Here is a 27,627-nt window from a genome sequence, read left to right as displayed (position 1 = left end):
TTTCTTTTGACCTGAGGGGATCATCGTCTTCCCACTTCTCTTTGGGCTCAAGTTTCTATTCCTTTTTATATTTGTTTGTGTTGAGTTATTTATTGCATTGAGTTATTGCTAAACAATGCTACTGGCCTATTATTCATTGTAACAGCAAGAGTATCACAAGAAGTGACTCACTATAGTATTTGTCTATATATTGTAAATTCCAGTTTCATTTGGCAAATATGACATTAGTCTCAATTAAAAAAAAAAAAGAGAAGTTTGGGTGGCACCTGTGGCTCAAGGAGTAGGGCACTGGCCCCATATACTAGAGATGGTGGGTTCAAACCTGGCCCCAGCCAAAAACTACAAAAAAAAAAAAAAAAAAAAGAGAGAGAGAGAGAGAGAAGTTTTATTTAACCACTGTTTGAGCCAGTCTGTATATATTAAATTTTCTGATTTTGTGATCTTTACGAACAGTTGATGTTTTTTCCCATAGAAAAGTTGACAGGTAATTTGTATTATTTTAAAATATTTTTATACTTCCTAGACAGAGACTGAATTAAGAATTTGGATTTTTAGTCAATAAGCTTCTCCTGTAACCAAAATTTTATTAAAATATATTTGGGGAAAAGAATTACGTTGATGTTATAGCATCCAATTATATTTTAATGTCTTATACTCTTCTCCACTATAGGCATTAAAGAGAATAAATGTTTAAGGAGTAAAAATGCTTCTGTCTCATGTGCAATCCCTGGACAGATTATATTTCTGTTGGTCAGTCAATCCTGTATTTGCCCTTTGCTTGGCATATTTGGAGACCCTGTCCTAGGAACACATGTATTAAGATTTTGTCTGGAGAATGTTTTCCGTCTACCTGATCAGAGGATATGTAAGATGAAATCGGCTACCATTATCCACATTTGGGCTCCATTGAGGTAGTTCTAAACTGATGTCTCTACTTTTATTCTTCTCCTATTATCATGAGTTTTCCTTACAGCAACTGAAGTGATTATAGACCTAAACTAGGTCCCATGCCACTACTTTCTCTTAAAATTCTCCAGTGATTTATCATCACACTCAGAATAAAATCCAATTTTTTTCCTATTCTCCACAGTACCCTCCATGATCTAATCTCTGCATGTCTTTCCTGCCATTATCTCCCTGATTTTCCCTTACCTTTCCCTTCATTATCTCGCTGATCTTCCCCCTACCTCTGCCTCTCATTATCTCCCTTATTTTCCCCCTACCACTCTCTCTTCTCATTCTGCTCTGGCCTTACTAGCCCTTTTACCTAAACCCTTACTGCCTCAGGGCCTTTGCACTCATATGCCTGATGCCTGAGTTGCTTTTCTCTTAGTTCCATGTAACATTCCTCAGGTCATTCAACCCTATGCTGTAATCTCCTTGGAGAAGCCTTCCTTGACCATCCCTACCCATGAGAGTCTTCTCTATTTCCTATCTACTCACGCCACTTTCTCCCATCTACCCTCTGTATAGTTATCTTACTTTATTTTCCTCATAACACCTATTTTCAACTGACATTTCTTATATTTAATATACTAGTTCATGTGTATATTTGTTTACAAACACATATGTATGTATATATACATAATTATGTACATATGTGTATATTTTTATTTGTATGTTGTCTGTCTTCTACAGAAAATGATGGTAGGGAAAATTGCCTGTTGCTATATCCCTGGTGCCCACAATAGTGTTAAATATTGAAATAAAGGTTTGTTGAATGAATGAATGAATTTATCCACATAGGAAAACCATTGTACAACATATGTATGTGCAATACATATTTTGACAGAGGGAAGGAAATATTGTTTGGGGAATTTTCATGGAAGAGCCGAATTTTGCTGAACCTTGAAGAATAGGTCAGATCTGGGAAGGCAAAGAGGAGAGGGAAGATTGTACTGAATGGTGAGAAAGTGACATGAACATAGACTTAGCTATTGAAAGAAAAAGGAAAAAGATTATGGTAAAGGTTAGTAGGGAAACAGGCTTAAGGGATGTGTTAAGAACATCTTGTGGAGACAAAGCCTCAACTAGGGAGTTTGGATTTTCCCTTCATTAGTAGTGTCATTTCTGTATATTATCTAAGTTGTTTCATTGAAGATAGTATTAATTAAAACTAAAAGAATAAAGAAAATTTCTTTTTAAAAAGCAACATGTTAGCTTTTCCTTATAATTATTGTCAGTGTCAGTTTTCTCTTTCATTGAGTTGGGGTGACAGGTTTAGGAGTGAGAGTGTGTGTGTGTCCATTTGGGGGTAGGGTAGGGTAGGGCTTGCAAGTTATGCTCCAAAGTGATGTTACAGTGCAGGCCATTAGCTTTTTGCTCTGAAAGACTAGAGTGGGATAAAGACTGATAATCTGAAGGCTACCTAACTTGTGACTACAGTTATTATTTATGCCTTTCCTCACCTTACTTTATCTCTATGCCTCCACATGGCATATGTAGACACTATCATTTACTGATATTTCCAAGGAGATCAGCTTTTCATGGCTGATCTCTACCTCTCAATAGCTTATATAAATTGTTTGTGTTATGTTTAGAGGTCCCACAGTGTTGTTGTCAGGCCTCTTTGCTTATAGTGAAACTTCTTCCACTCTCCGTGGCAGTTGGTATTCAAATGTTTTTCTGTCATTCATTTAATATTTTGTAATATGTGCACTGTGATATGGCAAACATTTTTTATTACAATATTATTTTGGAAAATTATATTCCTATCACTTTTGGTGAGAACATCTTATTTCTATCAATAGGGATTATAATTGATGATGATGAAATTATGAAAGAAGCTTAGAGGCGTCTCTAAATTTTACTGTAGGGGAATTTCAGCAGATGCTAAGGGAGAACTAAGTCATTAAAAATATCTTGGCATAAATGAATAAAGTCAATTTTTATATTTTCTTACCAAATAATGAACTTCCAAGTTAGGCCATGGCATGGCCAAAATAAAAGATGATATATGTTTGGAGCAGATTTATATTTCTGTTGCCCTGATTTGATGATTGTAAATGCTGAAAGGACTTTGACTTGATTGAGAAGACGAAAAACTCATCAGAATTGTTGTAGGTTAGTTTTTAAATAACATAGAATAAAAGTTCTTTAATGCAACAAATATTTGTTGAGACCCTACTCTGTGTAAGGTCTTTTACTGAGCCTTGGGGAGAAACAAAGTCCATGCCTTTAAGTTGCTTATGCACAATTTTAACAAGACCTATAGTTTAAGATGTAAACCTGCATTTCTGAATGAGGAATTTAATAATTGAACTCTGGTCATTGCTAACAGAATAAGGTTGTGTAAAGTACTTCAGGGGTAAAAGCCAGATTGCCTTCATTACAGGTCAAAAGTTTATGAAAGGTTTATATCTGAATTTGGTTGTTACAAAGAAAGGAATGCCATATTCTTCACAAATGTTACCATATTTAAATGGAGGCACTTATACAAAATTTGAAAACAATTTCGTCTTGGCAAAACACTTTGATCATTGTGTATTTAATGGTGTTTCCATTTAAGAAGAACAATCATTAGTCTCTAATATGTTTCGTATTTCTCTGGAAATAAGACAGGGTGGAACAAAAAACATTCATCTTCACTAGTCTTTGGAAATATCTAAATTGACTAGCTCAGTCTTCTGTGATGGCCTGGTGACCACTAACTGTGACTATTTGCATAATAGTCAACTCTTCACTTCTGTAGTGATAACTGTTTGTATCTGATTAAAATTAAGACTGTTTTAGTTCTCTTGACTTTTCCAGAAGTTGCAAAAATTGAGATTTGCTGTTCTGCTTTAACCAAACAAATGCACACATGGGGATAACAATATGCTGAGTTTATGCAGATTTTACAGCACGAATCTGAATAAAATACCCACTAATAGATCCTTAAGGAGTAATAAACACACATGAATTTTCCTTAGTTGCACTTTAAAGTGATTTTAACATACTACTAGACCTTAACAATAATATTTAATTGACAAGATTATGCATTTGTATGGATTGAAAAGGTGGTGGATATCTAATTCCAAATGAATCATAAATTTTACTTTTGCATAACATGTTTTATTAATTTCTTTATGTCCAGGATATTCTATTTCCCTCCTGGTGAGAGTTTCTTAAAACATAGTAAGATAATTTGAACACATTTAATTAACATTTATCATCCATTTTATAAAGTAATCTGACTTGTATTTTTGTAAATACTCCCCCAATTTTTCTGGGGTATAGATCACAGAAAGACTATGGAATGATAACTAAAGAAATTTTTATTTTAGTTTAGTTTTCTTTTTAAGCAAAACTTCCCTGTCTGTGTTGATCTTATTCTAAAGTAAGCTGACAAACTGGATGACTTACACAGGTTTTCAGTGAAAACAAAGGTAACACCACTACCCAGAAAATAAGGCTACAATGTCTCAAAGGCATCTTTATATTTCTGTTACCTGGGACATAGGCATATAGTGATATATAGGCATATAGTGATAGGTGTTCAATAAATAGCTGTTGATGGGTTGAATTAAGATAGACACTGCTGCCTATTCAGTTAGTAACACGTTTCTCAGGAGTCTAAGGATTCATTGCATATGTGTTGAGTTCTTCATTTCATGGAATATAGGAAAAAATAAGTAAGAAATGCTAGGAATTAAGATTATATTAGTCCTAAACCCATTTTCTTTTTTTTTGAAAATTTAATATTAAACGGAATATGTACACATGAATCAGAGATAAAGTAGTAACATTTGAGTATTGGTATGCTAATGAGATATTTCTCCATTTAAAAATGCAAATAGAGCAAATATATACAATATACTGAGAATATAGAGGTGTTAACACAAAGGGCGGGATTGGCTCTTTCAGGGCTATTAACATTTCTCTCTGAATATATGCCTTAAGAAGATTCTAAAAACATGTGCCATTGACTTGATAGAGTCATTGTGTTCTTATTCCTCTTGAAGAAGATCATTTCTCTCCTGTGTAACCAAGGAAGGGAGCTGGGAAGTGCTAGACTGTGAAGTAGATTTTAAATAGCTATTGTAAAGAGACAACCCAGCAAATAAAATTGCTTTGTTTGCATGTGTTACTTTTGGTAGTGGGGGTGGAGACATAGTGAAGCTAGTGACAAGGTGTATTTTTTCCATTTCTTACCTCTATGAATATTTTGGATATGTTGTGAAACATATTTAATAGCCTAAATTAGAAAAGAGATGTAAACTATTATAGCTGTAGTTTCTCTTTTTTTTCTTTAAACTTTAACTGAAGTATAAGACATATACAGAAAAATGTATGTATATGAAGTTAGTTCTTTATTAATGTTTTAACTAAAGCATATGACTTTGAAAGACTAAAGCCTGAGTTTTTAAAAGAGTGCTTTTAAACCATAATATCTTGAGTTTTCCTACTTTTTCAGGGATTTTCTTAGCCATTAGTGTGAATTTTAAAGAAAGATATCAATAGTAAGTATTATTCTAGGAAGACATTGCTTTATATAATGAATGTTAACAGTTACAACAATGCATTTTGTACATTTTCCTGATAAGACCTGAGAAAAGAAGACGGGGTACAGGAAGACAGGGAGGGAGAGAGGGGGTGAATGTGGGGAGAGGGGAGAGAGAGAGAGAATATCCTGCCAATAACAAATAAACCAAAACAAAGCAGGCTCCTCTTCTGGATGCAGTTACATTATTTGTATGATGTGTATCAATTGGATAGGAGTAGAAAATATCCGGGAAGGTAAGACTCTCCTCAATTGTTCTAGAAAATTTGTGTCCTAAATTTGTTCCTTATGAAATTTGAGTTTGAGCACATTCCTGCTGAAACTAGATAGATTCTCTAGAAGCAAGAATTGATATATTCCATTAGCTGTAGCAGCCAGGGATTTGCTAAATAAGACAAAGGAAAAGAAAACAAAAAGTTGTATCAGGATGATAGCCTATGATCTATCCTATAAGGGTACATGTGAATCTCTCTAAATGTGGAATATTAACGTCTTAACACAATAACTATGAAAAAGACATGAAGGCTATGTTAACTAGTTGGATGAAAGCATTTCAAATTGTATACAGAAACATTTCACTGTACCCTATGATAGTATTAATGTACATTGCTATGATTTAATAATAAAAAAAATGAAAGTTATCTTTAGTTCTCTCTCTTACTTCATTTCTCTTTCTCCTGCACTTGCTTTTTCTTAATATCAGTATTTTTTATCTTTATCTTTCCCTTCCTCTGCCATGATATAAACATATTAGAAACATTCCTTTTGACAGTTTAAAGAAGCTTTCTTCAATTATATCACAGGAGTGATTTTCTATAAATAAAGCATTTAAAATATCCTCACTGTTCACTGCCTTTAACTCAGTAATAGGTATTAATATGCATGACATTTTCAATACTACTACTTATTGCCCATCACTACAAAAAAGTTAAGGAATCTTCATGAAAGAGAAAATGAGCCCCCCTGAGTGTCACTCTGTTTGCATATTAGCACGTAGCCAGGTCTCTGCCAAGTTGCTCTCTGACTGACTGCTACAGATGCTCTTTCTCAAGTATTCTGAGTCATATCTTTACGGCAAGTCTTCAGGGACAAACAATAGCACCTGTTCCTCACAAGATATCAGGCCAGTTAGCCTATTCATGTATCTTTAATGAAGCTCTGGGGCAGATGGCAAAAAATGGCATCATCAACAACTTAGCACAGAGAAAACAAAGGGGATAAGTGTTGATGCAACAGTGCTGTTTTACGAATTGGAAGAGACAGAACCTAAGTGTTTCATACACATCTGCTGCTGTCTTGATTCTCTGAAAGACGTGAGGAACACCCTAGCAATTAAAATTTCTGGGCATGAAGCCTATTTGATCAAGAATGTGTTTACCCACCCTCTCCAAAAGGGAAACACTTTGGTCATGGATTGTGGAAGTTTAGAATTAATGGACAGTTGTGCTGTGGGGTACATAGTTTATTCCTTTCATGATGCACTAAGCTTTACCCACGATGGGGTTTCTGGTTTCTTATTAATCATTTGAATTACAATCCCAGCCTCATAGTGCTTGTTTACAAAGCATTAAAAGTAACGCAGTTTTCATGCTTGGAGATATATTTTAGTCACATCACATTTTATTCTTTGTACTAACAAAATCAGTTTTACTTCCTTATAGGATAATTAAAGAATTTCGAACTTTTGCTTAGGGAGAGTTATGCTTTCAAGAAAAACATGCTATTTGAAATTTTGATAACTTCTTGAAAAAGACATGTGGAGACTGGTCATTATTTGATGGAGTGAGGGGAATTCTATTATTTTTTATCTTTTGTAAAGAATTGGGGGTGGGGGTGGGGGTTGCTGTTTCCACTGTGACTGTCTTTCCTGGCATGTAACCAAATGGGAAAATAGGATGATGGGAAGGAAGAGGCAAAAGCGAGATTACATTCTTCTGAGCAGGGTGTGTTTTTTCTGTATCTTCAGAATTTTTTATCTGCCTTGAGCACCGGTACTCATTGCAATGACCTTGATTCACAACTTCCATAAAGCGGAAAATATCTTAGATGTTTATGTGATTCTTATCTGGCTACCAAGCTCTCTTTCCTTGTTTTTTTCCCTTTACCTTGCTTTTGCTTTCCATTTATGTCTCACATTCAACCAGTAATCCTTCCTTTAGTAAGTACACCAAATGGGAACCTATGAGAGGGGAGACTCGTCAATTTAATTTATGCTCCCTGCTTGTATCACTTGCATTGAGCTATACTGGTGAACATTCTGTAGAAAGTGGTAGTTGGAAGTATTGGTTGACCCTCATTGACCTTGCTAATTTTAAAGCTATAATTCCCTTCAGTAACACGCTGGGGGAATCTGAATAAACTTGTTGGATTGTATCATTGTCTATACCCTGGTTGTGATATTGTTTGTTGTTTATTACAACTTGCATGTAAATCTACAATTATATTTATAAAACTGTCAGTCAAATTATTATTCCCTATATCATTTAGATCTGCTTTATAAAAGATGATTTCATGCTTAATATACTACGGCACTTAAAAATATAAACTTCGACCCTGACATATCTGGACTTGAATCCTGGCTCCATGTGGCAGATTTTACTTGAAAATTACATAAGAATTACTTAATGTCTTATGGTTTTTTAATTCTCATTAAATGAATAAGAATAATAATGTTAAGTACCTTTTAGAGTTTTGAGGATTAAATTAGTATTTAATTAACACTTTTCTAGAGCTTGACATATAGAAAACACTGAAAAATATTAGCTGCTGTGGTTGTTGCTGTTATTCTCACCATCATTGTCATCATTGTTATTACTTCTGTAATTAGAGATAAAAGAGGAACTTTCCTCATCTCCTCTCAGCCTAGATTCTACGTAACTACTAGGCATTCTGGCTTTTCTTTAATAATTAAGGGAACTTTGAATTTTTACATCCTTGTTTCACTTAAGGTAAAGGCATTTTTATCATTTAAAACTAAATGATTATTGTTAATGAATATATTATAATAAAATAGTGAAATCAGTAGTGGTAGATATTCAGATTAAGTGTGTTCTGGGTAAAAATAAGGGAATGGAAATGAAGAACTTCATATAAAATTGAACAACGTTTGTAGTAACCAAATTCCAACACTATACCTCTGAAACGAAGTTATTTTCAGCCAGAGACCTCCAAGTTTTCTCTGCTAAAACAGTATATGAAAGTGATTCCTCTCTTTTATGTTACTGAAGTCTGTCTGGTGTAATGGAAAAAGTGGACAGGGGAATTGGCAGGTCTAGACTCTGGATCTAGAGTCTCAGGCACTGTAAACTTAGACTTGTATCTTTTACCTTCTGTAGCCACCTGTGTCCCTATGTATGAGTTGTGAGCTTTGGGTTAAACTAACGATTCTCAAAGAACGGTCCATGGTCCAGAGGCACCACCTTCACCTGGGAACTTGTTAGAAATGTACAGTCTCATACTCTCACGTCACATTTACTGATTCAAAGACTCCGAGGATAGGGCCAAGCAATCTGTGTTTTAACAAGCCCTTTTGTATGATTCTGATGCACACTGAAGTTTGGGAATCATTGCTCTAGTTTAAATTTAGTCTAGAATTTAAATTGCCTTATCTAATCCCAGAGTTTCTGATTGGGTAGGTATAAGATGGAGTCCAAGAATTTACTTTTTAAAAAGTTCCCAGATGTTGCTGATGCTTCTGGTCAGGTGTCACACTTTCAGAACTAGTAGGTTAGATTATCTCTAAGCTGTATCTCAGCTTTTTTTCTATCATTACTATTGCTTTCACAATGTCGTCTATCCTCGTTTATTTTGTCTCTTAACTTATTGAAACAGATTCTGGGATAATAATTTACATTTAAAGTTTCTAACATATCTTACTTTGTAGAGTGTGATAGACAAAAAGAAACTTCTTTAAATTCTTACAACTTATGTCAATATGAAACACCTACAGCTCTTTGGTATTAAAAATGACCCTGGAAAGTTTGATTAGTTATCTTATGAACATGAACATGTACAAAGACTTAACTCAGACACAATGATTCAAGAATCAAGGTCTGATTCCTAATTACCAGTGACCTCTTCATATTCTTATGATCTGAAGGAGCTTGACTGAGCGCCCAATGTACAAATAAAACTGTTTTTATTCTAAGATGCTCTTTAATGAATAACACTGAAGATCTCTAATTACATTTCCAAATGATCCTGGTAATCCCACCTCTTCTTCTTCATGATCTTCTAGATACTTGGTATGGGATAGTGCTCTGTGAGGCATATTGTCTGCTAAGAACATGACAAGCCTCTGCCCGCCAAATGGGACTATTTAGGTGGTCCATGTTTTCTTTCTTGAAGTAGAGTTATGGGTAAGGTCAACTATTCCTAGTTTTATCGATAATTTGATAATTTTCTAATCCTGAATATGTAAACTATATAAGAAAAGAGCAGGTATCTAACATTTACTGTGACATGACATTACTATTCTGTCAGACACTGTGCCACACACTTTACATTATTGTCTGTTATTCCATAACCATGTAAAGTAGTATCATTAGCTTCAGTTTTAACACTTCAGAAAGGTTAAACAACTATCCAACATCATACAGCTAAGAAATTAACAGTATATAATTTTGAGATCAGATTTTTTTTTGCCAACAAAGCCTTTGTAGGTACCTGGTAAGTTTTCAATAAATACAATTTGAATGACTGAATAAAGGAATAATACCACATACTATCTTACTAATGTTGACTTTTAAACAATCGTAGAATTATGAAGCTAGAAAGACACTAAAGATTATTATTTAATCACACTTTTGTTTATCTACCTTAAAACATCTCTAACATATGGAGGTACACAGCATTTTCTTGACCATCTCTAGGGAAAAGACGTACACTACCTCTTTAATCATGGTGATTGTGGAATAACTTATTATTAGAAAATTCTTCATTGTGTTAAATTTTCCTCTAATTTCTTCCTTTCCAGCTTAGTTCTACCCCCTGCAACCATTCAGTCTTCTTCTAATCTTTTGTGCATACATCATTCTTTCAAATATTTGAAGATAACCTTATGTCTTTTCTCTTCCAAACTAAATATTCTGATTTCTTCAGCTACCTCTGAAGATCCCTCACAGATAATTGCAACATAATAAATATTTGTTAAACGAAAAAAAGAGAAGTGTAAATAAATGTGATTTTTCTCGCTCACTTTCTTGTTTTCTTTCTTTACAGTGTAGGCCATCTGTGCTGTGTTCTAGATGCTAGGACCATATTTCTAGAGGAAAATGAAATGATTTTCTTTGATATACTCTTGTATTGAGCAACTGTCACCCACAAAGAATTCTGTGTTATATTTTCTGGCTTAGAACATGTCCCTAGAATTTCAGGTTTGCATCAAGTCACAACAGCTATAGAGTTGAGTAGCAAATCCAGTGCTTTTCTTCAGGGTTAAAGGCAAGACCTGGACACTAGGGGATCAGCTCCAATTTAAGCAGGCTAAGTTTGTACTCTAATGTTGAAAACTTGGGCTTACCTCAGCTAAAATGGAAGAAATAGCTGCTCAAAGCTAGTTTCTTTCACGCCCCACTGGCAAGGTAGTAATTGCACAAAGACCTTTTTATTATAGTTGATTTTCCTGAGAAATGAATTCAGAAAAATACTGTAAAGTGTTTATTTTTTGTTTGCCCTTTATTAACCCACATCTTAGGGCTTTCCCTAGAGAAAATATGTTGGTAAATGAAACCTCTTAGACCCACATAGAAGCATTTTTTGCACCGTATCCCTGGCTATAGAAAGAACAGGGACAGGACAAGGCAAGTTGGTGCTATTTAAACAGGGTCGTCAGCCACTGCATGGAATTTTGCCTAAAGAGAAGACTTAGGAATTTAAACAGGGGAAGGGTTTGGGGTTGGTAAAATTACTGGTAAAGGTTTCTATCTTAAATAGGATATAATACAGCTCTTTCATACTGGTAAAAAGACTGAAGACCCTGTTTGAACTTCAAGATCTTTTTTTTTTTTTTTTTAATACATCTCAGTTTTGATCTTTAAATAAGAAAAATCCTGTATTCAACCTATAAAATTGTCCCCAAAAAGCCAGGACAAAATCTTCCTGTTGTGCTATCGTGGAATCAGGACAGCATGCGTAGAGCACAGGAAGGAGCTAGGAAATTAAAATGTAATTTTCATAAGCATGATTCTGTCATAGCTCTTATTTTCTTCATAAGGAATACAAATACTGATATAGAGTAACGATTTTTCTATTTTGCATTTTTGTGCTCTTTGATACATTTATTGAGGTCAAATCAAATTTGATATAGTAGGATTTATTATGAAATGCTTTCTGAATACAACTCCATAATTACTGAGCTACATAGTAGTGCATAAAGCTATAAAACTGCTTAGCCAGACAAGCAATTTATATGTTACATCAAGGTATGTATGGCAAGGAATATTAGTTTAATTGGGAGCCAAGATGTAGTAGCCTTAAATCTGAAGACCTGTATGTTTAACATAATGCAGTGAGGCTTTGAAATAAGATACCTAACCTGGGGAGATACAGCTTTTAGAATATATAACAATCAGACATTATTTTGTAAATGAGGATACTAAAGACTATTTTCAAAATAAAGCACAGAATGCAAAGCAGGAGAAAGGGTAAAACCTCTCAAAATTGTGCAGTGTGAGAAAAAAGAAGCAAACTCATTTGTTCTAGTTCTTGGTTTGAAAAACAGAAAATAAAAGGGGAAAAATCAAGAGAAAAGAAAACCGTTTACTACCGTGTGGAGGAGGTAGGGATGAGGCAAGTTCACAATGAAGTTACGTCCTTGGGGTGTTAATGGTATCAAAGAAAAGCGAGTCAGTAGATTTTGCCTGAATTTTCTCAGGTTGCAGATTTGGAATGAGGTCAGAGGTGGACGGCTGTGTGGGTACCAGCATACCACCAGGAGCGAAAAACAAATACTTCTTGGCATATGTTTGCTCTCTGTCTGATCATAGGCTCTCTTCTGTTTTAGCAGGTTCAGGGTCACATGCCTCCGCTCATGATCCCAATTTTTCCACATGACCAGCGGACCCTGGCAGCAGCTGCTGCTGCCCAACAGGGATTCCTCTTCCCCCCTGGAATAACATACAAACCAGGTAAGTTGGGAGGGATCTAACATTCTTTTAGAAATGTTCAGATCCACATGTTTTCGCTTAGTACTCACAACAAACACAGGAGTGGATGAGGCAACTATGGATAAAAAGATCATAAAAGCTTATTTTAAAGAAAAATTAGAATTGGGAAAAGCAGGCATTGTGATAAACTAATTGATTTCTCACAACTTTTACTTTCTCTTCTTCCACTTGAGTTTGTTCTGCATTCACAGGTGAAAATACTGCTTTTCCGTAGGGACTATAACATGTTTGTCAGCTCTCTCTCATACCTTTACTGTAAGTCATTATTTTTGGATAAAGATCCTTTCCTCCTCCTGAGAGCTTTTATACACTGGAAAAGTGATCATGTATGGTATAAAATATTATTGTGTGCTGTCAGATTTCTTTTGGAAAAAAAAAGTTAAAACTGAAATGATTTAATTAGCTCCCTGCTAACAGGTAAAATTCTTTTTGATTTTAGCCTAAATAATGAAGCATTCAGTAATATTCTTTTATTAATCTCTGAACCTCAAAAAACAGGTCATTTAACCTTGCAGTAAAATATGTTTTGAGATGATTTTGCAAATGTTGTGATTTTTTCTTTATTCCTCTGAGTTTACTGGACTCCTGGGGAATTCAATTAGGGGCATAATGGTTTGAAGCTTCTTTCAGAACCTCCTTGTAAACAGGGCTTTAAATGTTTAAAGAGATGTTGCCAAAGGAATCCAATGTAAGAAGATAGTCAAGTAAATAAAAGTCAACCTTAATTTCATTTGTGCATTCTTTGTAAGTGACCTCAGCTCAGAAGTAGTGACCTTGTTCTACTCATTAATAATTTCTGTGTCAAGTTCTTTTTAACATATTAACCTGATTATATTAACCATCAAATCTGAGAATGACAAATCTGAGTGCAGCGGTTTCTTTGTGTATGTTGTATATAAAGTGAACAAAGGCATTTTAATATGCTTAAAGCATTAATAACATATAAATTACTCTACTAAAATTCCGAGTAAAGGAGATTACTAAATAGCATAAAAACAAACTTAGTAAGTTTTAATATCTATTTTAATTACTTGTTGTCATTGCTTACTCTTTTGCATTTGGTAGAGGACTTTCTTTCTTGTAAAAAAAAAATAGGATGTCTGTGGCAAAAACTCAAATGATTTATAAAATAGAGATGTTATAGGATTGGCTAATTTAAGGACGAACTGACAATTTTTTGTATAGAAATAAGTCAAAATAGCGTTAGCAAAAGGTTTCTGGGTATCTGATTGAAAGACAGTTGTTTGATTCAAATTGTTAAAAGTTTATTTGTTCTAGAGAAGAATTTTTAGAACAAGTTATACTTCCTATGAAATTGGCACCTATAAGAAAAAGAACATATTTCATCAGAGAATATATTTTTGTCAGTGCAGTGATTCAGTCCTTGTCTGTAAATCTGTGAGCTGTTCTGAACTGTTTCTTCCTCCTGACTTTGTAACATTGATGTAAACTAAATTTACTGTTCCACCGTAAATTCAAGTTGTCACCCCTGTACCAGTCCTAGAAATACTTTAAATCCACTACATGTGGAAACTCACTATTTGATTAAAGTTAAAAATCTCCACATTTCAAAATCAGGTATGAGCCTTATTTTCTGTTAGACATAAACATTTTGTTACTGTGTTACTTATCTAATTTTGTTAAAAACAATGTCATTTTTCATGGGGAAGCTATTGTTATACATTCAAGGAATTGAGACCATTTTTTAAAAGTCTTCCAAAAAGAGCATCAGTGAGAATGTAACATGTAACTAAGAAGAAAGTAGTGACTGTGACAGTGTTGTGCCAGAGTTAGATACACACTCCTGCACTTTGTCATTGAACAATAGGGTAGTGTCCTGGAGTAGCAAAGCAAGCTGACTGGTACAAAGGTGTTTACTCTCTACTGATTTCTAAGTCACTAGAAATTAATCAGAATTCTAAAGCCTTTAATAGTTTGGCTAATCTAGGCTTTATTGTATATAAAAGTTATGTTTCAAATGGATTAAAATTATATGTTCATATACTATTAATAGATAAATTACATGCTCAGAGGACTTAATCTACATAGCATTTTTGTCATTCTCCTTAATTAGGGAAGGAGACTGCTATTGGAGTAGACTCTGAACAAACAAAACTTTTTTGCCCCAGTCTGGGCTTATGGTAACTTCATTTGAAGTGTATGTGAGACAATGACTAAATTTTTAGAAGAGGGTAACTTTGTCATTCACAAAAGCACTAAAATAGTGGTATAATTTATACTCTGGTCCCCTAAACAAGAGGAAGAAGAAGACCTACATTGATCTTAATAAATTAAAAACATTAATTTCTCTCTTTGTACTTTCCCATTACCTGAAATAATTCCTTAGTGTTTGTGTCTCCAGCTGATTGAATAATTGTGTCACCTTGTGATGACATTCACTGTTTGTTTGGCTATTTCTGAACCCATATTAGGACAAACACATGTAAATAAATACATTTAGAGTTATAGGCCTTTGCTCTCCGCCAGGTGATTTGACCCACAGCTTTGGGCTTTTCAGGGTCCCAGAATGTAGGAAACATCAAGTGAGTTCTCCCATATTGATGGGTCACTGAAGATGCCTGTTGCCCACAGGAATTGTCCAATGCCAGGGCAGCATCTTTTAGACTCATCATTCTAGAAATAGCTTTATTGAGTTTTAATCCCCCTCCTTTTTTTAATTCTTTTACCAGTTCTGTAATTAGAGACATCTTCCTAGAAAGGAACTCATCATCAGGGCCTAAAAGAGAAACTACAGATTTTTGATTACTTGGCTGTTTCTCATCATGATACTGAGAGATGCAGCAATTTGTGTACCAATATTTGACAAAATTAAAAGAAAAAAGCTCTTTTGCCAAAAGAGTTGCCAAAGTATATATCAGATCAAGATCAGGGTGCCTGAAAAATAAAAGCAATGAATATAGTCCTTCATGCTCTGAGGATGATCCAGCTGACCCATTACTTTGTGTAGTTGGGATTTTTTAAATGATTGCCGTTGAACAGCACTATTGAAATTTCCTGGGAGATCCTCAGAGGAGGATGTCTGCCTGTTCCTGGATCCTCCAATTACTTACTAGTTATAATATGATAATCCCTAAAGCTTCCTGAATAATTACTGTGCCAAATACTGTGTTGAATATTTCACATGGATTATATTATTTCATTCCTACTTGAACATGTCATTTAACCTTGCTGAACCTCACTTTTTTGTCATCTAAAAAATGTGTCATGATTTATCCACTACTCAAATGTGAGTACAAAAATTAAATTTGGTAAAACATGAAAGTTCTTTGAGAATTATAAAATACTGGGATTAGGGGTAAAGATTGACCATGAAACTGAGTAAATGTTACTAGCCCATTAAACTACAATCCTTATCATTAGAAAAGTGGTCCAAAAGTTGAGCATTAGACTTAGCATCTCTCTGCTCAGTGACCAAAAGCAATTTTAAAGTATACCTAATGCTTCTTTTTTTTAATTGCAGTAAAATATATATAACATAACATTTATCATTTTAACCATTTGTAATTATACAGCTTGGTAGCATTAATACATTTGTAGTGTCATATAACCAACACTATTATCTATACCCAAAGTTTTCCATCATCCCCAACAAAAATTCTGTAGCCTTTGAATGATTACTCTTTCTATCCCTGAGCCTCTGACAACCTCTATTCTCTTTCTCTCTGAATTTACCTATTCTAGGTATTTTTCGTAAGTGGAATCATGTAGTATTTTCTGTGTCTGGCTTACTTCGGTTAGCATAATGTTTCTAAGATTCATTGTTACAGGCAGTCCCCAACTTACAAACATCTGACTTACATACAACTCATAAGTACAGAGGCTATTACAGTAAGTCCTCAAGTTGCAAACATCTGACTGACATATGGCTATCACTTATGAACAGAGGTTATTATAGGTACTAGGTAAACGTACCTGCTCTAACTTGCACACAGATTAAACTTAAGAACAAACCTACAGAACCTCTCTTGTTCATAACCTGGGGACTGCCTACATTGTAGCATATACCAAAATTTAATTACTGCTTATGGGTGAATGATATTCCATTGTATGGATATATCATATTTTGTTTATCTGTTCATCTGTTGGTGAAAACTTAGGTTGTTTCTATTTTTTGGCTATTGTGAATGATACCTTTAGGAACAATTACATATAAATATCTGTTTGAATCCCCACTTTCAATTCTTTTGTATATATCCCTAAGAGTTAAATTGATGAGTTATATGGTTGTTGTACATTAAACTTTTCGAAAAACTACCAAATTGTTTTTCACAGCAGCCATGGATTTTACATTCCCACCAGCAATATAAGAGGTTTCCAGTATCTATCTCCATATCCTTTCCAACACTAATTATCTTCCATTTAAAAAGTTATTATATTCCTCCTAGTAGTTGTGAAGTGGTATCTTATTGTGGTTTTGATTTGCATTTTCCTCATGATTTATGATATTGAGCATCTTTTCATCTGCTTTTTGGCTGTTTATATATATTTGTAGAAGTATCCATTTAAGTATTGGCCCATTTTAACCATAATTGGGTTGTTTGGTTTTTTGTTGTTGAATTTCAGTTATTATATGCTATGGCTATTAGTACCTTATCAGATATGTGATTTGCAAATATTTTCTCCCATTATGTAAGTTGCCTTTTAGCTTCCTTGAAAGTGTCTTTTAATGCACAGAATTTTTTAATTTTGATGAAGTCCAATTTATCTTTTTATTTTTGGCTAGTGCTTTTATTGTCATATCGAAGAAATAATCACCAAACTGCCAAATCCAGTGTCATAAAGATTAGCCTTTACGTTTTCTGTTAAGAGTTTTATAGTTTTATCTCCTAAGTTTGATGTTGTTGATGTATTTGATAACTTTTGTATATGGAGTAAGGTAAAGCCATCTTATGCATGTGGATATCCAGGTTTTCCTGAACCATTTGTTGATAATACTGTCCTTTCCCCATAGAATAGTTTTAATGTCTTTGTTGAAAATCAATTGACCATACATATAAAAGTTAATTTGTGGGCTGTCTGTTCTATTTCGTATGTATCTGTCTATATATCTGTCCTTGTGCTAAAACCACACTGTTTTAATTGCTATAGTTCTGTAGTAAATTTTTAATTGGAGAAGTGTGAGTCTTTCAACTTTATCCTTTTTTTCTCAAGATTGTTTAATTATTGGGGCTGTTTTGTAACTCCATATGAATTTAAGAATTGGCTTGCCAATTTCTATAAAATCAGTTGTAATTTTGATAGATACTGCATTGAATCTGTCTATTTTAGGGGAGTAGTAATGACATCTTACTGAGTAAGTCTTCCTGTCCATAAGCACTGATGCCTTTCCATTTATTTCTGCCATCTTTAATTTCTTTCAGTAGTGTTTTATAGTTTTTAGTGTATGCATCCTTTTACCTCCTTGGTTAGAGTTAGTCTAAGTGTTTAGTTCTTTCAGATGCTTAATAGATAAAATTGTTTTAATTTTCTTTTGGGTTGTTTATGGCTGGTGTTTATAAATACAACTGATTTGTGTGTGTGTGTTCTAGTCTTATACCCCACAAATTTGTTAAATTTGTTTATTAACTCTAGCAGATTTCTCATGGATTCTTTGAGATTTTCTACATATAGGAATGTGTCATCTGAAAATAGAAAATAGTTTTAGCTCTCCCTTACCGATTTGTATATCTTTTAATTATTTTTCTTGCCTAATGACAGTGCTAGAACTTCCAGTTCAATGTTGAATAGCATCAGTGAAAGTGGATATCACTGTCTTTTTCCTGATCTGAAGAGAAAAGCTTCCAGTTTTCACCATAGAACATGATGTTAGCTGTGGGTCTTGGTGCCATGGTGAATAATTCTTTTAATGTGCCATTGGTTTTTGATTTGTGGATACTGTATTGAGGATTATTGTATTTACTTTCATAAGGGAAGTTGACCTGAAATTTTCTTTTCTTGTAATGTCTTTTTCTGGTTTGGTAACAAGGTAATATTGGCCTTTTAGAATGAATTAGAAGTCTTTACTCCTCTTTAATTTTTCATAAGTTTGAAAAATGTATGGTATTAATTGTTCTTAAAATGCTTGCCTGAATTCATTGGTGAAACCAACTAGGGATTTTCTTTATTGGGAGGTTTTTGATTATTGATAGATTCTATTGAGGTCTTCTATTTCTTCTTGAATCAATTAGATAATTTGCATATTTTAAGGAATTTGTCCATTTCTTTTAGGTTGTCTAAGTTGGTGTATGGTTATTACAATTATACAATTACATATGGCTTCTTTTTTTTATTCCTTTGTTTTAGTTAAAATTTATTGAGTAACATTTATTTGCAAGATATGTCCCCCACATATGTGTGTGTGATCTCATTTAAATTTCACAACAACTCTTATGTAAAAGTGGTAGTAAGTAGTAGTATTTCTATTTTACTCAAAGCAAATAAAAAACTAATATTCAAAAAGTTAATTGACTTTCCTAAAAGTTTCACATTTAGAAAATAGTGGAGACAGAATTCCAACTGAAGTTCTCTGATTTGGTATTTCATACTGTTGAGGACATGGTCTAAGTGTGTATGATCTTAAGAAAATTTGGCTTTTTGTGTGAATAAAATGCATTTCAGTATCTGAAAGCAGAGGTGTATAACACATTTGGAATACTTAATTAATTAAATATATCTACCTGGATTCTTCAAATTAGTACCCCCATTTTTAAATTGGGCAAGAATGTTGAGGTTTAGGAAGAAAATATGTTCAACTATGTCAACTAACCTGGTTTTATAAAGGTCAAGAATTATTTTAACTGTATTCTCCTTCATATATAGAGGCTGTACCATTGATGAGCCATTATGAAAGCATCCTTTTGAGGGATTTTTTTTAGTTGATTTCTTGTAAATAAACTCATTTCATTTGTATCAATTCATTCTCACTCATGTATTTAATTGCCATTGTGGCAAATTCCACAGATTTTCAAATGATTGGTCGAGGGTCTGTATGCAGGTGTGAAATAAGTGAAGAAATTAAGATTGATCCTTGATTCTTAGGTTTCATAATGGCATGCAAAGCAATACAGATAATCTTAGAAAAAAATCATAGGATCAAGAAAACTTTTCACCCTTGATCTATTCTTTGATGAATAGAGAATGAGAAATTTAGTAGGAGAAATAAGAATAGGGTGACCTCAGCAATCTATATTGTGATTGTTGCTAATTTATTGTCCATTTGTCCTCAGAACAAATTGAAGTTTTTATTTCATTTTTAGGGTCCTAAATGTATCACTTATTACCTGCTAATATTTGCTGTAGTCTGGTGTCACACAAAGATAAATTCAGATTTATGGTATTCCCTCACAGTATAAGAACCTTGTAATATTTTGTCATACTGAATATATACATGTAAGCAATGTATAAAAAATGAAAAATGGTATATATGAATTTGCATCAGTGGATTTGATTCAAATATTAATTATTTCCAAGTTGTATCAAGAATGGTGATAGTTCATAAAAGTGGGGGTCTATAGGATGTTTGGCAACTTACCATCATCCTGTGTTGCCATCACATAATAATTCGTTAATTAGGGATATGTAACATAGTTTTCTTCTGTTTTGAAGGGTGGGGAATGAAGTATGAGACTGGATTCTCACTTTGGGCCAGTTACTGATGAATTTTTGAGTCCTGGCTCCTAGTGTTTTTTTTTTTTTTTTCCTTTTCTGCTCCTCCCTCACAACCTCTCTAAATAATTTCTCCAATGTGTAAATATCTGAAGTTAATATCTCAGGATGATACAACTATCTTTGTTCCTATCTTTCTGTAGAATGAAAATAAATAGACAGAATGTTGCCCATGGGATTTTTGACTCTTAAAAGTGGAATTTAAATCTGAATTACACAAGTAATTAAAAGTATTCTTGCAAGAGGTAGCTTGAGACTAATGAGCGGTAAGTTCTTAGTTCCAGCTCCTCTTCTGTGATTAAGTCCTCCTAAGTTTTGGCTTTAGTTTCCCTGAAAATTTAAGAACTTGCTTTCTCTCTTTTAGGGGCTCTTGCTGTGAAGCTGCTTTGATTCTAAAAGAGTGTTGCCTATTTTGACAAGTCAGGCAAATTTTCTATAAATTTTAAATCCTATTTTGTATTTGTTCTCTAATTTTCATATAAAAACAGTCAGTTGGAATATCTAGAGGGCTAGAAAAGTAGATTTACAGAATGGAATTATTTCCCCAATCGGTTTTTAGAGGTTTCACTCTTACACTAGAGGTAGCACGGGCCAGATTACAGTAGTGCCTAAAGCCAACCTGTTCCAACAGGCTTCATCTTCCATTGTACAAATTAAAAAGAATGGGTCCTCACGCAAGCATTTCAAATCCAGAGACAAATTTGAAAAAAATTGCTACAACATGTTGACTGATTCCTTGCCAAGTCAGGCACTGAGAACTTTTTTTTTGATTGACTCTTACAGAGAGAAAATTAGAGGGGGGTGGGGAGAAGCATGTAAATTTGTTATTAAAAAACTAATTGTTACAATACCCTTAAGTCCTTGTCCCTTTTACACTTTTCTCTTCTACTTTGATACCTCACCTTCTCCTGCTCCTGCCTTTTCCTTTTTCTTTATCTTCTGATCATTCTGTTTCTCTAATATATTCATTTTTATTTTTAGTATTAATACAGTAATATGTTCTGGAGAAATAGCTTTCTAAAGATTATATTCAGATATACAAATTCAAATCAGCAGAAAGGTTAAAAACGTTTTTAAAATATGCTTGTCAGCAGTGGAAAGAAAGCTGTTTGTAGCCAGCAGGTGAGCTGGAGAGTACTACAGGGTGTGGTAGAGATAGTAATAAATTAACTGGCAAGCCAAAAACTGTAAAAAAAAAAAAAAAAAAAAAAATTAGCTATTTCATAGCATAGAAGCATGACAGCTATGAAAAAAGGAGTGCCCCAGGGAATTCTTTTAGAGTTTGATTTTTTAAAATATGTTTGACATGAAAAATGTTTTAGTACAAATAAAGCAACTGGTATTAAACTTATAGGGCGGGGGTTGTGGTTTAGAGTTAGTATGAATAATGCATGATATTTAAAGAAAGAACAGCTCTAAACTGTTCTGGGAGGCAGTCCATGTTGATGGTTGGAATGGTGATTTTCCCCCCCCTATTTTTGAAGCACCATTAATTCAGCATCATTTTGTGATATTTTTTAACTTGATAAGATATCGACCAAAGAAATACTATTTGACTTAGATTTGGATATTCTTTCTTCAGATAATTTACTTTAAATATTGAGAAGATCAGTAGAATTATTTAAGCATAAAGTGACAGTCATTTACTATAAGAAATAATTTGGCCTAGTTATCTTTTCTAAAAAGCTCATAGAGTACTGCAAACCAAAATCAACCTCATGGAAGGGGAAAAACAAGATCAGATATTTTGAACATTACTCCATAGGAGACCATCACAATATAGTGTGAGTGAATGCATTGTAGCAGCGCTCCATATGCAATCAGAAGCCAATTGTTAGTGGACTGTGTACAAGCACACACTGTGCTCAATGGTCTGATGAGGTATTATGGATAGGATGCAAAGAGACTGTGTAGATTAGAAGCTAACAATTTGTTAAAAGTGAAAGCAACTTAACATTTGCATTGGGCCAGCTGAGTAGCACTTAATGTGGTACAGCAGGATGAGTTCCAAGGAATCAGGGGCCCCAGGAAGGCTCTAGGTATTAGTATCCATGCAAAGGGGAAAAAAAAAAAAAAACTTTATTGCTTTCCATTTGACTACCTTTATTATTGTGGAGTTTTTTCCCCTACACTGTCTATTTATTATTACATTCAGCTTTCAGTGGGGAAAAGTTCATGCAAAACAGCATGATTATTATAAATGTCAAAAATGTGTGGGGGAACAGCCTATTAAAATATAGCCTAGAGACAGTATGTAACACTGACTTTAAATAAGTAGCTGAAGCCAAAGTGATACTCCATTAAATCACTGATATTATGTAATTTATCCACAAATATTAATTTTTATTTCTGTTACCACTATCCTGATATGCTCCTTGTCATTTTCCCTTGGTTCTTGAGGTTGCTGCACACAGCCGGTGTTCTTAGGTCACAGAAGACACTTCTGTCTTCCTCTTTAGGAGTGGACTGGAGTCAGAAATACATTAAGATGTAACATTGGTTTCCACTGATCATGCTCAAACCCTGTCAGGCCTTTAATACAGATACATCATGTAAAATGTGTGGTTACTTAATCAACTCACCATCAAAGAATGTTTGATAAGTGCCCAAAGTGTGTGATTCTGTACTGGGTTACACCAGGGCAGTGCTAGAGGTTAATCCAGAAAAATATGGTTTCCACACTTATTGGGAAACCGAGCATTTCACAGAAATCTGGCAGATAAGATTAGCTGCCCTCTCAGCCCCATCATACTAAAGAGGTTGTATATCTAAATTTTTTTCTTTATTATTTTATAAAATAAAATTTAGTGCTATGGGCATTCAGAAGCTCATAGTCCTATTTTTTTGGTCTATTTCTAATGCTCTGCCTTGCCTATTTCTAATGCTCTGCCTTGCCTACCAAGCCAAAACTTTTTGTTGTTCTAATATAAAAGCCTCAGTGCTTTCCCAGTATACTGAGTGTCAGCCTGGCTTTAAGATTATTTTTTTACTCTTAAAAAATGATGTATTACAAGATTTGTAATGGAGTGAACATGTTTGAATTGCACATTTAATTTTTTTTAACATCACATTCATGTTTTGCCAGTTTGCCTACCAGCTATCTGTTAACAAAAAGTTCCAAGGCAGCTCTGCAAGTCTGTGCCCAACTAAGTCTTTTGTTTCTGCAGATGTTTGGGCTTAGAGCAACGTTGTAAAGCTTAGGCAATCCAAGGACCATGTTTGTACTTGTCTGCTGCGATTCCCTGTGTATTGTCTAAACCTGTATGCATTGTTCTTTCCAACAGGTGATAACTACCCTGTACAGTTCATTCCATCAACAATGGCAGCTGCTGCTGCTTCTGGACTCAGCCCTTTACAGCTCCAGGTAAGTGCCAGAAGAAAAAAATGTGGGACGTGAGCCAGTACTTCAGTGGAAAACTGCTAACCAGCTGTATGCTAAATAATGGCCTGAATGTTAAATAATTTTTTAAGCGTAGCCCAGAAGGATTAACACCTTAAGTGCTTACCATATTGCAAATAGAAGAGAAAACTGCCAGTTTCAATATTTTTAAAGGAAAAAAAAATCACCTTATGGCTTAGTACTATGTATTCTCTATCAGGTGAGTTAAGAGTTTTACAATTTTTATGCCTAGTTGTTTTTGAATATGTTAGCTTTTTTTTTTTAATCAGTTTTTCATCCATGTCTCCACTTATGTCTAGATTTGCTTTTACATATAAGCATCAAAACAGAAAATGACATTGGGTATTTTCCTCATTGCAGCTCATAGAATATGGGTTGTTATTATCAAGTTACTTAATAATTTCTTGGTACAGTGTAAACACATAGGTTCCAAATATATGTATCCTCATTCTTTCCTACAATCAAAAGTCTAGGCATGGCCTCCCACCAAGTTCTGAATTCACATTCTTTATGTGTAAGCTAAACTTGGGGAGAAAATGGGAAACTGAATCCAAAATCATTTACACCTTATCTTCACAGTAAAACAAGTGTAGAATAAAACTAGATGATCTTCATAACCTTCTAGTATTGCCATGGAATGGAAAATTAACTTTAGATGTGAATATATCTAACTATATCAACAAAATATATATATCAACAAAATATATCAACAAAAACAAAAAGGTAAGATCATTAAAAAAAACTTCAGTATTTAAATATTTAGACTATCTATGATAATAACCAACTTGAATTCAATACAATGGGAAGTTTCTCGAAGATAGTTTCTATTCTTAAAATTTACTGTAATGTTTTTGAGTTTTCTTAAAGAATAGCATCTAACAAGGAATTTTTATTTCTGTGTTGCTATTCCTTGTGTGACTTGAAAATAAAAAGTGTACAACTATTCTAACATGAAAAAAATCACTTTTAATGTTTCCTATTGGTCCTGCAGATCAAGAATTTTTGCAATACTTTGAGAAGTTTTTGCCATTGTCCTTATCCAGGAAGCCATAAGATGTTGCCTATTATGGGCTGCCTAGCAGAGCTAGAAAGTTTGCCTAAGAGGAACAGTGCTCCTGCCTCTCTTGCAAACCTTCACCTTTTATCCTACTAACACTGGAATGTACTGTAGTTGGTAAAAATATAATAATGAAGGTAAAGAACCTTCATTATTATAAACTCTAACCCATTTCTTTTCTTCCTATAGCTGTACTGTAGAATATCTTGTTGAGTCAGAGGCAGAAATAAGAAATCATTACCATTGTTTGATCCTATAACCAAGTTTCTGTAAAAGAGAGATACTGGGTCTTGAAATCTTCTACTTTCCATTCTTTGATGTGGTCAATACCCTGGATTTAGAAATATGTGTTCTGTTTCATGAGTTCTGACAGTGTGTTTTGTCTTTTTTGTTTTTTTTTCTGAATATGCTACTAAACAGAAGGGTCATGTCTCCCACCCACAAATTAGCCCAAGACTAAAGGGCCTAAGTGACCGTTTTGGCAGGAATTTGGACACCTTTGAACATGGTGGTGGCCACTCTTACAACCACAAACAGATTGAGGTATGAATGCTTCCATTGGTGCTTCATTGGGTGGGGAATTGGATGGTTCAGTCATATGTGAGGCAAACACTCAGCATAAACACCGAATCAAGTCTTCCCCTTTTTCTCATTGCTAAGGAAGTTCTTCCTTTACTCCTTTTCTTTCAAGAAAAAAAAAAGTCACAAAGCAATGCCCTTGAATTAAGGTGGCTCCTTGCTATATATTTTCAGGCAAATTCTTTATCTTATGAGTGTCTCCAAGCCATCTTTCTTTCCTCCGCTCTCTTCCCTTGTCTTATGTATAGTGTTTAAAAATACTTAAATATTAAAAAAATTATTTGACCATAAAATAACCTTATAAATTTGATAAAATATAATTCTGTTTATATAGACAAAACATCTGAGTTTCAGAGAGGTTAAGTTAGTTAACCAAAGCTATAAAATATTCATTGAGTCTGGGTCATTACCAAGGATTTCTAACTCTACCTAATTAGGGTTCCTTAACTTACTTTACTCAGGCTGTAGTAGGGTAGACACCTTGGCCTGGCTAGTTGCTTTTTACCCCATAAACTTTTGTAATGTCCTTTTCATATTTAACCCTCCAGGAAAGCTCTTGTTTTTGTGGGATAGTCTTACTGCTTAAGAGAAGGTGGTTTATGTGGCTCTTTTGAAAACCAAGTCATTTTTTTCTATAGGTACCCAGTCTTCCTTTCTCCAATTTCATGCTTAATTCTTGCCCTGTATCATTGGAGCACCTTTCTGGGGCCATCATATTGGAGGACTGACAGCTATCTTCAATCTCCCTACCCCACCAAAAAGGGTACAGGTTACTTCAGACTGACATACACTTTAATTTTCTGGATCACATCTAATACCAAATTTTGTGTTCTAACCTAAGATGGGAATATCCATTCCAAAAATGAAAATAATTACACCTAGAAAAGTTGTGATTAAGTTCGCAAACTCATCTTAGAAAAAGTGCTACAGGCTTTATTCCCGTGGCTCAAGTGGCTAAGGCACCAGCCACATACACCTAAGGTGGCAGGTTCAAATCCAGCCCGGGCCCGCCAAACAACAATGATGGCTGCAACCAAAAAATAGCCGGGCGTTGTGGCGGGTGCCTGTGGTCCCAGCTATTTGGGAGGCAGAGGCAGGAGACTCACCCGAGCCCAGGAGTTGGAGGTTGCTATGAGCTGTGATGCCAGAGCACTCTACCCAGGGGGACAGCTTGAGGCTCTGTCTCAAAAAAAAAAAAAAAAAAAAGAAAGAAAGAAAAATAAAAAGTGCTACAAACCTCATTGCTGAATATCACCAAAGTCATCTTTGAGGTCCTCCCCTTGGGAAGCTGTGCACCAATACCAGTGCTTAGTCCAAAGTTCCCTTTTGGAACTCCTTCTTTCAGGAATGGCTATCAGAGCTGTCATAGCACAGCACACAAAAACACATGACAATAATAATGAACACCACTTAGCAGGACACCACCACATGTGACACTGATACACCAAGGTTAGGAAACCTTACCGAGTTGTTTGCATAGTGCTGCCAATGTAAGCACATGGTGGCAGGTTTACAAACTTAATTGTCAGACCTCGTATGACAAGAGCTCTGATGATTATTCCAGAAAAAGAGTTTCAATTCTCTTCAAGAGAATTGATTTGAAGAGTAGAGCAGGGGCTGGCATGGGTGCATAGATTTCCAAAGGGAGTACTCAGGGGTGCCTGTTGTGATATTCAGTGATGAGTTATGTAGCACTTTCACTAGGACCAGTTCATGAACTTAATTGTCAGACCTTGTGGTCAGTTCCTACTGCTCTACCAGCTTATACATATCAAACATTGTATAGTCAATGAAGGGTTCCTTGACGTTACCTTTTCTGCTGCCTTTCTGGAAAATGATAGGGAAGGCATCACTTCCAAGAAGAAGGAAGAGGAAAAGATCAAAAGCCAGCTCGGAAGTAGCCTTAGGAAGAGTTCCACGGATTGTTGCCTGCCTCTTTCTTTCCTTTCATTTTGATATAAGAGGTAGACAGGGGGTTTCCACACAAACGTGATGAGACACATGCTGTCAGAGTATCTGCTATCTTCTATATGGCTAGAAGAGATTTCTTTTCTAAGGCTTTCTTTTGGCTGAAGAGAAGGTGCCCTAATTTGGGGCATTCTGGGAAGCCTACTATGCCTAAGAGGGCTAAAAAGATAACTGGACTTGAGGGACACATTTTTCTGTGTGATGACAGAGAGCTCACCCACTTTGGACAGTTAGCTTAAGAAACTTTTAAATGCTTGAAAAAATGTGAAAGCAGGTGGCCTTGGCTCAAACTATTTTATTAGTGTTTTAT

The 27,627-nt window shown here is 34.5% G+C and overlaps 1 protein-coding gene across 3 annotated transcripts in view; it reads left to right on the top strand.

Annotated features, from left to right (window-relative positions):
* The window catches only part of SOX6 (SRY-box 6), a 499,579-nt gene that overhangs the window by 354,878 nt on the left and 117,074 nt on the right, over nucleotides 1–27,627 (top strand). For 2 of the 3 annotated variants that reach the window (XM_003781135.2, XM_003781137.2), the window contains exons 7-9: nucleotides 12,489–12,609; nucleotides 23,598–23,677; nucleotides 25,191–25,313. In XM_003781135.2, coding sequence (XP_003781183.1) covers nucleotides 12,489–12,609; nucleotides 23,598–23,677; nucleotides 25,191–25,313 — 324 coding nt within the window. The remainder of the gene's footprint in view (nucleotides 1–12,488; nucleotides 12,610–23,597; nucleotides 23,678–25,190; nucleotides 25,314–27,627) is intronic. The other variant, XM_003781136.3, reaches the window with a different exon arrangement.

This window comes from Otolemur garnettii, unplaced genomic scaffold (assembly GCF_000181295.1).
Source record: "Otolemur garnettii isolate 467f Iridium unplaced genomic scaffold, OtoGar3 scaffold00001, whole genome shotgun sequence".
NCBI classification, from domain to species: Eukaryota; Metazoa; Chordata; class Mammalia; order Primates; family Galagidae; genus Otolemur; species Otolemur garnettii.
The sequence above is the reverse complement of the archived record's forward strand: the minus strand, read 5'-3'. Positions and strand labels throughout refer to the sequence as shown.